At 40.1% G+C, this 14,961-nt stretch overlaps 1 protein-coding gene across 1 annotated transcript in view; it reads right to left on the minus strand.

Annotated features, from left to right (window-relative positions):
* Positions 1–14,961, minus strand: part of LOC101855630 — a 49,091-nt gene that overhangs the window by 1,942 nt on the left and 32,188 nt on the right. Inside the window, exons 10-12 of the mRNA XM_035968670.1 lie at positions 8,636–8,831; positions 5,550–7,085; positions 2,970–3,164 (exon numbers count right to left, since the gene is read on the minus strand). Coding sequence (XP_035824563.1) covers positions 2,970–3,164; positions 5,550–7,085; positions 8,636–8,831 — 1,927 coding nt within the window. The remainder of the gene's footprint in view (positions 1–2,969; positions 3,165–5,549; positions 7,086–8,635; positions 8,832–14,961) is intronic.

A 14,961-nucleotide genomic window follows, 5' to 3' on the forward strand; every position in this document is an offset into this window, starting at 1 on the left:
AAAAAAACCCCACCCGAAAAACATCAACCAAACAAAACAAACAGCAAGCAAGAACTGTACACTTTTTTTGGCTAATATTTTCCTCCACACAGAAATTTGTATACAACATTTGGAAGTCAAAATGAATTTATCTGATATTCATTTTTGATAAATCCACAAAACAGTTTTGCTCTACATAGCGCGTAAAAAACCCCAGCCCATTTTCAGCTATGTCCCCATTTTTGTAGCATGACGCACTAGTTTGTATTAGGCCTACCACTAAAAATCCCTATGATTGCGGCATATTGCAAACTACAGTAGTCTAACAGGCCAACAGAAGTTTGCAGATAGATTTTTAAAAAGTTTTCTTTGCTTGCTGAGATCGTGATTAAGATAAGTAAAGAGCAGAGAGCTTTTTGTATTGAACATTTCCGCAACCAGCTCATTTCGCAAGTTTCGCACAAGGTACAGAAATAATGTTAAAGTGCATTAAGGCCTTCTGTTAGGACCTGTAGAGAATCAGAACTTTAAAATTACCAGATAAAACGACCACTTCAGGGCCCCATGAGGCGTCTGTCGGTAGACGATGTATGCAGCAATGACTTTCCTACATCTCAACGGCCCGCATTCTCCAGGAAGATCGTCATCTACGACTGTACCATTTTCTCGATCGTGAAGCTATCGGAGGATAGCAATGTATTCATGAAGCCTTGATCGTCTTGAAAAGCGTGAATATTTCCTCTATGACATTTGGTTCCTTGGCAAAGCTCATATTCACCTCTAAGATTATATCAACTCCGCATATGATGTTTATTTAGACATCCTCCCCCTCCCCCATTGTCTATAGAAACAACTATATACTGTAAGGTGTACTGTGTGTGTGTGGTTTTAAGTACTCATGGTTGAGTGGATCCTTGTGTTTGGCCACCACTGAGCATTACGAACGACACGTTAAAATGTTTCGAGTCCAAAGGAAAACTAATAGACCATAGGTTCTAGGAATTTCAGATTAAAAAAAAAATTAACTCTGCTGGAGAAAAGAAATATTTATAGAGGTTGCAGGGATGGAAAGATTGGATTTTTGTTTTAAAAGGAAAGGAAACAACAAACCAAAGATTCCATTACTTTCCTTAATTACAAGATCTTTTTAATTGATGCATTTTGCATTTATAAGTGTTGTTTTTTTCGTGCCATTTTCGTTTGTGAAAATAAGTTTCTTCTTTGTAAATTTATGTCAAACAAATTCCTTTTGAACGAGTTATACCTGTTCCAAATTACATCATCCTAGTACAAAATGTGAGCGAGATATCAAAAATAAAAGTTGTACAGTTGTTTTTTTTGGGTTTTTATCTCTCTGTATAGACGAAAACCCAACCAGACGGTCACTTCATCCAATCAGATTACGAATACGAAAAAATTAGACGTTTTTCGAAACATAGTCACAAGCATTTTCATGATTTGGTTTCATTTATATCTTCATTACTTTCATAGGCCTCAGCATAATCAAACTTGAGGCACATCTCTAGTTCAGTTAATATTAACGACAACATAATGCTTTCTAATATTTGTATGTTGAACTTGAAAGCAAGAGCAGTATCAAGCATTAAGATACTTTAACGAGCTATTCACGAATGGTAAACTGATACAATGGATTCAGTAAAAATCACCTAAAATATCAGTGCAAATCTGGGCACCACTAAGTAACTGTTTTATTATTTGTTGAACTGAGAGAAATTTAAATGAACACTATTTGGAATACTTGAAACGAAATGTAAACACTGCACACTTACACGATTACAATACCACATACAAAAGCGCACAATTCAATCTCTTTGCAGTTCTCTCTCTCTCTCTCTCTCTCTCTCTCTCTCTCTCTCTCTCTCTCTCTCTCTCTCTCTCTCTCTCTCTCTCTCTCGAGTACACACCTGCCAACTCGCCAACACAAACGTGCACACGTTTACACACATATGCACATCCTATGCTAAAAAAATAGAATTCACTAACAACAGAAATGCGTATTATAACATCATATATATATATATATATAAAATATATATGTATATATATATATATATATATATATATATATATATATATATATATATATATATATATATATATATATATATATATATATATAGAGAGAGAGAGAGAGAGAGAGAGAGAGAGAGATAAAATGAAATTTCTGCTTCACTAATTTTCATGTGATAGTTGTTAACCTCCTTTAAAGACTGCATTGTGGGCTAGAAGAACTTCTGTTGTACCATCGTTCAACATCAATTATGATCTTGTTCCCCCGGTTTGCAACAGAAACAATACAGCTTTCAGCTCTATGGAACTGTCCATCTATTTTGGTAGACATTATTGAAGCCTAAAATTGGGCATTGTTAGTATTGATTAGACATTTCAAGCCATACTTATTTCTTTCTTTCACGTGAGGTTGAGCATAAATTATGAACAAAACTAGACCAAAGACCGGTCCCAGTAGAACCCATATTTAAGAACATGTAGTGATGACTTACCTTGTGTCCTATCATGACCACAGACTGGTATCAGTATATTAGGTAAGAAGAACAACAACTGAAGGCAATACTAGTTATTCCATAAGGCACTCCCAACTGCCTTAATAAAATGTGATAGTCAGTTGTATAAGCAGCTACTGAGAGATCCAACACGTTCAAGAAGTTGACATTTTTATCAGAATCGCAGTAGGAAATTACGTTATTCATGGCTTCAAGAAGTGTTGTTTTCGTGTTGCGGCTGTCGTGACATGCAGACAAGAATGGCTCGGGCAGACTGTGTAAGTTTCTTTTCTATCACTGCAGAATCATTATTCAATATTATTCGTTTCTGATAAGAGAGACATGAGACATGACTTATTCCACCAGTTACGATACTCTAGAATGAGAAGAGACTGTGAGATAGCTGTAACGTTTGTGATTTTATACTTCATACGAGACATGTTTGGTCATTAGAAAAGACGTTCTCACCCGTCGGTGGTTTTGCAAACGGAATGCCGTAGAACTTGGTCACAGGTACTTGAGCTGTGAAGTCCACCTTTCCCTTGACCGTACCGTAGCTGGTGTTGGCCATGAGGTACACGTCATTCCTCCCTACCTGTCCTCCCCCTTGTCCCCCTTGTCCTCCTTGAATACCACTACTGCTCAGTATGGAGGTATAGAGAGCTTGGAGCAACCAGACCGCCGCCATTTTAACCCTAAGTTACAAGTACAACTTCTAAATGGGCAAATCAACACTTGCAACAGTGTTTGATTCTACGAACATCTACTTTTATAGCCAAAGATACCGACTATTAGCCAGTAAAAACATTACTCAATTCAAAGGGTAATCTGATTGGATACATTTAGCCCTTGTAACGCCTAAGGCCGCCTCTCTCCTTTTAAAGACATTCAAAGAGCGATGGGCAAACATAAAGTCAAACAGAACAAGAACTGAACCAGGCCGTAGAATGCACTCTTTATAAATTACACAACGGAGTGATGATAGTAACGACATCCAGAATTCAGATAGGCAGGAAAATGTTACTAACAGGCCATGCTTCTAACAGCGTTTTACTTCTAAATCTAGAATCGAAAAAAGAATGGTAAGTCCTAGTTTAAGAGCTTTATCATAACCTATTGTTCTTCTCTAAAGAAGGATTGTAGTCAAGTAAAAATTTTTGTGACCTGCCTTTAAATGTTACTAACAGGCCATGCTTCTAACAGCGTTTTACTTCTAAATCTAGAATCGAAAAAAAATGGTAAGTCCTAGTTTAAGAGCTTTATCATAACCTATTGTTCTTCTCTAAAGAAGGATTGTAGTCAAGTAAAAATTTTTGTGACCTGCCTTTTTATTGCTAATTGCAATGTCAGTCCTTGCGCTGTGGGCGGCGGGGGTGGGGGGCATACAGTGTGGCTTCGTGTTGGTAAGTCCTAGTTTAAGAGCTTTATCATAACCTATTGTTCTTCTCTAAAGAAGGATTGTAGTCAAGTCACAATTTTTGTGACGTGCCTGTTTATTGCTAATTGCAATGTCAGTCTTTGCGGCTGTGGGCGGCTGGGGTGGCGGGCATACAGTGTGGCTTCGTGTTAAGGCACAGTCGCCAACATTTTGGTATTTCTTTAGATACCAATTAAAGGGTTCTCATTTGTGTATCATGTAATGCATAGAGGAAGGAACAGAAAGTACTTTTCCAGAAGTAAAAATGTTCTATGTCAATGAACCAAGCATCATAAGGTCGACCTTACAAGGTGACTTTTTTAAAACGATAAATAACCCATTTGGGAAGATAGGTACGTAGGTAGGTAGATAAAGTGATAGATATAATTGTGGAAGTTAAAATAACCAATGTTACAAACAGCAGGCTGCCTTTAATCTTGGCTTCATCTTTTCAGTCGATGATCAGATCAGTGAAACGGGCTAAATTCTAAAATAAAAAATTAAGAACTTGCTACAAAGTCAAAATGAATATTACATTTCACAAAACAATCACGAGACTAGCAATCTCGAGTGTTTGGTAAAAATTTATGGCGCTTGAAACTGCATAATGTCATATGAGCATGCGGGACACAAATCGGTTTTTTTTCATGTTCGTTTATTGTACGCTTGGTTTTTACATATACTTTGCAAGTCGGAATGGTTGTAGTATTTGAAAATGCATAGTGAAAATCATTTGTAAAAGAACAGTAATGTATTGATTCAAAATGACCATATTAACAGTCTGCCGTAAAGACCAATGGCCTTATCAAATCAATCGTTCTGCTGGGGTCAATGATGGAGTAAAAATTATTTGAATTCGTACCTTTCTAATATTTCCTTCGGGTCTCTGCAAAGTCTGGACATTCCTTCATGATCTGTCCTATCATAAAGTTGGTCTCGCGTTTAACATCACATAGTTATTCCTCTCTCCTGCCAAGTGTTTACAATAATCTAACCAGACGCTCACTGCATTCACTTAGATTACAAAGACAATTAAACACCGTTTATGTGTCACGGACTTATGCCCAATATGTCATTTACTTAAAATAGCGTTGCCTCTTCCCGGACGAACCGAAGAGTTTTGCCTGCCCAAATTAGGCATGACATCTCAGACATTGTTTTGACCTTATTTTTAACGTCAATCTGTGGAAAGTTGTTTCTCTGTTGAACCCAACAGCCTGGAGCGAAAAAGACTCCTTCGCTAGTAGGTCGACCTGCTCGTTTCCTCGGATGCCTCAAAGGCTAGGTAGGATGAAAACAAAATATGTATTCACCTGTTCAGTGAAGGAATCAATCCTCAACTTAAGTTTAACTATTTTAGGGTTTATGAGTGTGACAGTGGTGAGTGAAGAGAGCAAGACAAGGAAGTTGACAGAAGGACAAAGTCTGATTTGGGAGAATTTTCTACAGAGTTCAGTGTCATGTCAATTGTAGTGGCCCTGTAGACCCGAGTATTTAAATTTAAGGGACAACAATACTGTACGCTAGATATACATTAACAATGAGACACTTGGCTTTATTTATCATTTATAAAAGACAAGACACACAGACATGCTTTATTTGAAATCAAAGAGTCTGTCTATTTAAGTTTTACCAAATAGTGGGAGAAACTGTCATTTTGCTTCCGTCCATGATCTCTAGAAGTTTCTGATAAAAATCAACGTCTCGGGAATTAGACCATAGTTTTGACTCGGGAGCAGAATTAATACGAAGGTAGTACGGTGTCGCTAGGCTGTACGGGTTCCACGTGACTCCTCCATTGGGCACTGTTGACGTTGGATTCCCTGTCTTGGCAAAGTTGGTCCACAGTTCCATCATCTGTTGAGATACCAGAATATCAGTAGCGTCCGGTGGACCATAGCCATTGTCGGCCCACTCTTTTATTTGGATATCAAAAACAAAGAATAGCTCCTCTCCGTGTTGAGCTGACATCCACTGAGGTGCTTTGCTGTAACTTGGTCTGTGGTTGAACTCATACATGTAGTGTTTCTTTTCTGGGGCAGTGCGCACAACTCCGTTCAGCTCTACTAGAGTTGAAGCCACAACTGCAAAACTGTTCGCAGCATCCAAAACTTCTCTCCGTAGTAAGTCACTGTTCAACGTATCTGTGAGAAATGATGACTGCATCAGTCTTATAACTTCTTGAAGATGTAAATTGGTAAACTGTTTCAGTTGAAATGCAATAACTTGTTTTGCAACTTCCATTGTAATTGGTTTGGGGGGATTTTGAAGAAAAGCAGGGATATACATTCCTACTTCATCAGTGTTGAATCCCCTCAAAGTGTCTACGTGGTTAATCTGGCCCCGTGAGAGAAGTGTAACTGGCGACTCTGGCAAGAAGCCAAATGTTGTCTCAACTCTCGGAGCCATTATAATACCAGCATCTACAGCTCTGCTCACGGCGATAGAAACGTTCAGCAACATTCCTGCATCCACTTGCTGCAAGCAGGACAAAAGTGAAGTTGAATTCTCCAAGTCGTCACACCCAGCTGCCTCGCTAATCAACCTGGCTGCCATTCGAGCAGTCACTCGATTTGCAGGGTAATGGATGGCCCATGGAGAAAGAGAAACACCGCTCTCCATAATCGCTCTGTGGAACAGACCTTTGGCGAGAGGTGACAATGTCAGGAGAGAGACACTTCCCGAGCCAGAACTTTCTCCAAAAATGGTCACTTGATTTGGGTCACCTCCAAATGAAGCAATGTTATCTTTTACCCATTTAAGAGCAGCAATCTGATCCAGCATTCCGTAATTTCCAGGCATAGCATCGTCCTCAGTTGACAAGAACCCAAAAAGATCTACTCTGTAGTTGATGGTAACTATGACGACAGCTTTTGTTGCTAGAGACGTGGCATCATACTGGGATCCTGATCCTATAGTGTACCCTCCACCATGTATCCACACCATGACGGGCATTAGACCTGTAGCATTTCCTTGTGTGGGAGAGTAGATGTTTAGGTACAAGCAGTCTTCACTTTTTGGTGGCATGTCCCCGTTGTGGAGAGTAAATGCAGGTGCTACTTGTTGTAAGCATTCGTTCCCGAAGGTAACTGCGTCTCTGACTCCATTCCACGCGTCTGGAGTAACAGGCGCTTTGAAACGTAGCAGTCCTGAAAGAGAGAACATAGTTTACTATTTCTCTGGGGTGGCAAGAAACTATCACAGAACAAACACTAACAAGACATTGGACTCTTGGATTATATGCTTTGGATTCTCTTTTTGTGTAACTTTGAAAGTAAACATGAAATGAATGTAGTTTAAAAAAAAATCATAAACAGAACTTGATCTTTTATCTGCTAAGATTTTACGATAACCTAATTAGAAGTCACTGCATTTAATCAGATTTCAAAGGTAATTAATTAAACAACGTTTTTCGAACAATAGTCACTAAGCTATGTGATGATCCGGTTTCATTTGTATCTGCATTACTTTCATAGAAGGCCTAAGCCTTATCCAATATGAAGCAAATCTCTAGTTGATTTAATGTTAATGATAACATAATGCTTTTCAATGTTTGTATATTGAAATTGAAAGCAAGAGCAGCATCAATCATTAAGATATTCTAACGAACAACTTGCGAATGGTAAAATAACATGCACAGGATTACGCAAAAAAATCCCAAAATATCAGTGCAAATCTAGGCACCACCAAGCAACTCCTGTTCTCTTTGTTGAACTGAAAGAGTTCACTGATATGGCCACATATCTTGATCTCTTCTGCTGTGATGTTGACTACGCCTGGCGTTTTGTTTGGCGGGATTTTCTTAATAGCATGTTGGGTTTCACTCAGCAGTATTGATGGTTCAGGAGTGGTTTCTTTTGGTGAGAAACTGTTTGGTGTTGTTTCTCCTGAAGGATTCAGCAGCTCCTGGAAATAGCATTTCCATCTTTCTTTCATCTTTGGCTTACTGAAAATAGAGTTTTAACCGCGTTTGTATGCTGTCTAATCTAATTTGAGTCTAAGTATCATATTTCTCAGTTGATTCCTTTCTTCTGCATTCTTTCTCTCTCTCTCTCTCTCTCTCTCTCTCTCTCTCTCTCTCTCTCTCTCTCTCTCTCTCTCTCTGTCTCCATTTTCCTCCTACTCCCCCTCCTCGCTTACCTCTACGTCTCTCTCTTTGTCTGTCTGTCTGTCTCTCTTTCTATCCTTATCACTTTCTTTTGCACACTCCCTCTGTCCCCTTCTCTCGTTAGCTATCTACAACCTCTATCCGTATCTCTCTGTATTCCTCATCGCTTTTAATCTCTTTGCCTTGGCTTTATATCTCTTTTTGACATTCTGGTACAAATCTTCCCATTAAAAAGTAGATTAATGGAGTCAAAGAGGACCCTCGAAAGGCACAAAAAGGAAATCTGAACGGTCTCACAAGCTCCACGGTACAAGAGGATAGAAACAGTAATTAAGTGAGGCCCTAATCGCTCAAACATTATTCATCCCTTAGTGCCACAGCAAATTTTGTAATCGAAACTTGCTCTGTGGCGCTGTAGAATCGCTATTTAAAATAGTTCGTTTCCGAGGACAGAAATAAAAACAAATATGCTCGTCTCATTTCGTCAGCCTATGAAGAAACAGGTATTCCTCGAAGCTCCAAAATGTTTCAGAAATGAGAAATTGTTAGTATTTGTGACTATACATGTGCTTCGTTTGAGGCGTCTTTAGTACAAACAGAATTTCTTACCCGTCGGAGGTTTTGCAAATGGAATGCCGTAGAACTTGGCCACAGGTACTTGAGTTGTGAAGTCCACCTTTCCCCTGACTGTACCGTAGCTGGTGTTGGCCATGAGGTACACGTCATTCCTCCCTACCTGTCCTCCCCCTTGTCCTCCTTGTCCTCCCTGAAGACCACTACTGCTCAGTATGGAGGTATAGAGAGCCTGGAGCAACCATGCCGCCGCCATTTTAACAGTAAGTTACGAGAATGACAACAGCTGTACTTTCAAATCATGAGTTGCAGCTATGGTTGACACTGCTAACATCTCCTTTTATGCCCCACGACACCGACTATCACACTATGATAACATTACTCAGTTCAAAGGTTGGCGAGATCTGGTGCATTTAGACTATGTGACGCCTACGTCTGTCTGCTGATAAGAGGTCTTTTGTTTCCTAACTCCACTGGTATTTCAAGTCATTTGAGGGCAAGTTGGCTAACAAGAAAAGTTGCTGGGAAAAAAGGAACCGAAACAAGCCCTAAAACAGGTTCACTTTTGTCTGTCTGCTTTAAAAAATTGGCTCATTTAAAACTTGTCTTGCTGCATGGGATTTTTCATTGCACCCCCATAGGCCACTGACCAAACAGAACTATGTATTTCTTTTTTTTTCATTCAATGTAGAAATTTAGAAGACTTTGTAATTGGGTCTTACGTTAAATACCACCCTTTGGGTGTATACATAGGATCGTCAAAATAAATGATATATAGCAACAAAACCTAGAAATTGTTAATTTTGAGGAAGTGATACCATAGTTATTACTCACATATTTTAGCAGAAGACATGCTTTAAAGAAAACGTGTCGGATTATCATTTCCCAATTTCCTTCATTAATGTGCTTTTAGATTCTGTTGGTTATATCCAACTTTTTAAACCAATAGAAGATAACGCATTGGAATTAGTTTTATTCTCGATTTAATCGCTGACAGACGAATGTGAACAAGCTATAGATTGTTCTATTGGTATAATTAGACATAGTGATGATGGTAGTGAATGCGTCTAGATAGGCTGGAAAACTTTCACTGATACACCAAACTACTATTTGTTTCTTGCAGCTCGTTTCTTCTAAAATGTTACGTATACTCCAACATTGAAACATTGCTTTGTCTCCTGTTTGACTACTCTGTCAATCGAAGGATTACACAATGGTACGGTAATAGCTTTGTCCTGCTTGTATACTAGCTATAAAAAGATACAACCCTGTTTATTCGTTCGGTCCGTCTTCCCAGTACAAAAATACTGATTTTTTTTCGACTATGAAGTAGTTGACAGGTATTAAGGTGAAAGGATCATTTTTTAGCAAAACTTCTCTTTTATGGCTGAAATTTTACTGTAGGGGTGAAATCCAGAAGTTACATATCAGTGCGCCGTTTGATCTGCATTCAGCACATCAGAACATCTCCTGCAAATGGAGTGCACACATCGTCCTACAAAATGTTGATTCAGGCAAATGCAAGGGCTTTTTAAATTAAGATATATTTATTAAGGAATTTTCCAGAATACAGCTTGCACTGGCAGGTGTTCACAAAAATCTTGATCTGTTAATAAGCCAAATTGATGCAAGTCATTGTGCAAAAATTGGAGAACCAATGTTTTATAGTTGAGGATACATTAACAATTGATAATAAGGTGCGCTACGAATTTTTGACCACACTATAGCAACATCACTTTCATAATAATCATTGTCATTCTCACTCTGCTCTAAGGTATAAGGCACTGACAAACACTTTACACCTTTCTCTATCCTGGGCTAGCCTATTGATGTTATTCCATGTCTTCATGTTTTTCTGTACATCAATTTCTGTGATTCTTCTCCAGATTCTATGCGGTCTTCCCCTTGATTTTTTACCCTGTGGTTTCTAATTCAGCACTTTCTTTGTTATGCAGCTGCCTCACTTCCTGAGAGAAGGTCCAATCCATAGCCACCGCCTTCTTCCTTCCTTTTCTCTGACTTGAATCTGTCTTTTTTCCCTTAACACTTCTTTTGTGACCCTGTCTGTCAATCTGATCCTCAGTAACTTTCTTAGACACTTTCTCAAGAAAACCTGGATTCTTTTTATGTAAGTCTGTGATGCGTTCCATGTCTCACATCCATACAACAGGACTGACTTCACATTTTTAAATTGAAAATCCTCAACTTGTCGAAATGAGACATCTCTGCTCTTCCAAATCCTATTCAAAGATATGAAAGCGGCCTGTGCTTTTCCAATGCAGGATTTTTATTTCAGGTCCTGTTCCTCCCTCTCCGTCAATTATACTTTCAAGATAGCAGAAGGATTCGACGCCTCCTAGTGCATTTCCTTCTATTGTGACATGCCCCTTGCTTTGTGCATCTGTCCTTAGGACCTTTGACTTTCTGGGGTGGAACCTCAATCCAACAGACTCTGATGTGCTGAAGTCCTTGATTGCATCTGTTCATGGGTGTGCGACAGAAGCGCCAAGCCGTCCGCAAAAATTCAGATCGTACTACTGTGTCCATGGGGTCCGTTGTTTACCACTTCTGTATCCTCTTGTTGTTTCCTTCATGAGCCAATCGACTGCCAATATGAAGAGGAAAGGTGATAGTAAGCATCTCTGTCTCACACCAGTCTTGATGTCAAAGCTGTCAGTGAGCTGGCCATCATGTACAACCCAGCAACGTGTCCCTTCGTACATGTTCTTGATGAGGTTCACCAACTTCTGTGGGATTCCGTGATTGTTGTTACATGATGTCATGATTAATTGAGTAATCGATTTCACACACGAGGATGTGTAGATTTATCGTTCTTACCTTGTGCACTTTCTCAGGCAGGCCACACATTGTCAGTGTGGGACTTTTTTGAGTTTTACAACGTCTCGTTTTTAATTGAAAGTGAACTACATGTGGACTTGTGAGTTCTAATGTTCTAGGAGCTAATCAATCGTTTTGGACCCAGGTTTGGCAGCATAACATTGGCATCTTAATTTATTTTAAATTATTTCAAGTGTGTACAAGGCCAAACTCGGGCAACTCGGGCAACTCGGGCTTTGACCGAAGCCAACATCCGGGGCAACAGCACGCTTTGCAGTTTGTCTCGGTGTTGTGAGTCGTGAGTCGTGAGTTGTATCTCTGTGCGGCGTGTATTGCACAGAGAGTAAAGTTGTTGTGGTGTGTGTTACGTGTAAAATAGATCATGTTGAGACACAATGGCAGACGAAGTGAAGGTCACTACGCAGGAAGATAGCAGAACTGAGTTACGGTATGACCCGAGCCCTGTCAGGCACGGTGCAACATATGACAGCCCCACAGCTATTGGAGCCTGTGCTGCTGACATTTAGAAGGAGTTTGAGGACATTCTTGGCTCTGTTGCCAAAATTATCTTGCCTCTTTGGCTTAAAGTACAGGACTCCCCAGTTGGGGTGAAACAAGAGAACAAACGCGTACTAAGAATCTTATCAAAATCAGCAAGATTTAAAGAAACGGCATTGAAAGCTTTATCTTCGCTGCCTAAAGACGAAAATGACGGTTATAACATATCGGCTGGATATGTGAACACACTGTTCCCTTTTCTCTCAGCTTCGACCCAGTTCCTACAAGGGGAGTATTCCAACATAGTGGTGAAAAGTTTATTTCGACGAAGAAACCTCTAGGCTCTTTAGTAACCTTGAAAATAATTCAGCTGCATTTCAAAACAGTCACTTCAAAACATGGCAATAGCTACAGAGCTGTCTTCAGTGAGCAACCGTGTTAACCAGAGGTCGGCCACAACGCCATCAGTTGGGCTCCGAAGGATACCGCTACACGACACCCAGCTGGTGCAGTAGTGGCAGGAGTTTTTCTAGTTTTCAGAGCCCAACACAGTTTCCGCGACAGCCGTTCCAAAGGTCACAGGGACCAATGCGGAATGACTAGACGGCACTAGACCTGGACATAGATAGAGCCTTTGGAGTTCGAAGCGTCGATCAAACAGAGACTGTCAGAGTGGAGAAAGGTTATACAGGCTCTTAAAGTGTTAGACAGAGTAGAAAATGGTGTAAAAATCCTTTTTTTGTAGTTCAGGTCCACCCAGCCAACCAGTGCATCTTCATTCTAAAGCTAAATTAGCAAAGGAAGAGAGAGAATTCATCCACGAGGAAATACAAATGCTTGTTAAACAGAATTGAGTGGGAAAATGCTCAGAAAACCGTTTGTTGTGTCACCGCTGAATACTGTGTCTAAAAAGGATGGTTCTCATCGGTTGATTTTGGATTTAAGACACTTGAACAGTTTTTGTACACCAAAGAAGTTTCTGTATGAGGACATCGATTCGGTGTTAAACATAGCGAGACACAAAGACTTTTGATATTAAGAATGGTTTTTTCCATATTCCAGTACATAAAGATTTCACACAGTTTCTGGGATTTCAGTGGGACAATTCTTTCTATAAATTCAATGTATTACCCTTTGGTGCCAGCTTTAGCCCATATTTCTTCTGTAAAATCATTCGAACAATTGTTCATTATTTTAGAGAACAAGCACTTCGTATATTAGCATATGTGGACGATTTAATTCTATGTGGAAGTGATGACACTTAAATAACTGAACATACAACTTTTGAGGTTAAAACGCTTCAGAATTTGGGTTGGTACCTCAACTTTGTAAAATCTAATTGGAATGACAAAAGCAATTTCACTCTCTAAACTACTTATACGAAACTTGTATAGATTGCTTAGCACAAAATCATCCAGGCAGGATGTACTTAATATGCTTGATGAAGCATCGAGAAGAGACCGAGAATGGTGGTATGATTCCTTGTCCGCGTGGAACGGTCGAACCTACTCCACACAAGTGGCAGTTGAACCAGTGATGCAAATCGCATCCGATACCTCGAAAATAGGATTTGGGGACACTATTGTAAACACCGAATATCAAACTCAAGGCTACTGGCCGCATTACATTGCAAAAAGATGTTCAAATTATCGAGAGATACTGGCGGTATATCTGACTTTACTAGCTTTCAGAGATATTGTCAAAGGTCGCAAAGTGCAAGTACTGTCAGACAATGTGGCAACGGTTTCATACATGGTATGCACGTATAAATGTCTCATTATCTTCCATAGTGTTGCTCGGTCTATATGTCTCACAGTCAAGGAAGTTGACGATTTTCTGAGAATTCCACTCCAGGGACTGGTCGGAGGTTGAACGAATTTTCGGAAACAAGCCTGTTCATCCTGTAGTCTTGGATCCATTGCTGTCTTGATTCTCTCTAGAATGATTCTGTTGAAGACCTTACCTGGTATTGATAGAAAAATGATCCCTCGGTTGTTGCTGTAGTTGCTGAGATCCCATTTTTAGAAGCTTCACGAGGTGTCCTACTTTCCAATCCTTTGAGAACTTGCTCTCATTCCAGGTCGTGATAAACAGTGGGAGGAGGAGGTCTGCCGTCACATTGGAATCTCTTTTAGGGCTTCAGGTGGAATCTGATCAGGACCAGCCACTTTACCTTTGTTCAGCTTCTTAATGGCATCCAGAATCTCTTGTTTTGAAGGGGCATCACAGCAGATTGGTAACTCATTTCTTGATGGCAGGATGTTTGGCGGGTTACTCTGTGGCGGTCTGTTCAGGAGACTGTTGAAATGCTCTACCCATCATTTTGACTAAGCTTTCTTTCCAAAAAGGGTTTTCCCCTCTTTGTCTTTTACTGGTACTTCAGGTTTCCCGTGTTTTCCATTTGTGGTTTGGTAAAGGATTCGCATGTATTATCCTACCGCTTCTTCCTCTGCTTTCTCTGCCAGCCTGTTCATGAATTCCTCCTTGTTTTTTTTTACTGATTTCTTGACATCCTTAGCTGTTGTCCTGTACTGCTCCAATGCATCCGCGCTTGATCCTCTTGGTCTACTTGCATTCGCTTCTGCCGTCCGTTGTCTTCTGATCCTAATCAAATCCAATGAGTGTTGGCCAATCAATTCCTTGTGCTCCCATTTCTTCGCACCGAGTACTTCTTGACATGTTGGTGTAAATCTTCTTTGACCGTGGTCTAGTGTATCTCCAGCTCCGTGTCCTCTCCACCAAGACCAGCCAGAGGTTGAAACCTCTTTGTTGTATTCATCCAAGAAACTGACCTGTAAGTCCGTTCTTTTGGTTCCTTTGCTGGCTCGGTGCTTTTTGAGTCGAAGCTTGAGTTTCGCCAACAGCAGATGATGATCCGATCCAACGTCTGCCCCCTCTCGGAATTATGACATCTTCCAGGGCTTGAAATAGGCCGCGGCATCACAGCAATTTGCCTTGGTGCCTTTGCAATTTGCCGTAATGCCCTTAAAATCAAAGGGTTAACCGCGGCAAATTTTGCCGTGCCC

Source organism: Aplysia californica, unplaced genomic scaffold (genome assembly GCF_000002075.1).
Source record: "Aplysia californica isolate F4 #8 unplaced genomic scaffold, AplCal3.0 scaffold00074, whole genome shotgun sequence".
Taxonomy (NCBI): Eukaryota; Metazoa; Mollusca; class Gastropoda; order Aplysiida; family Aplysiidae; genus Aplysia; species Aplysia californica.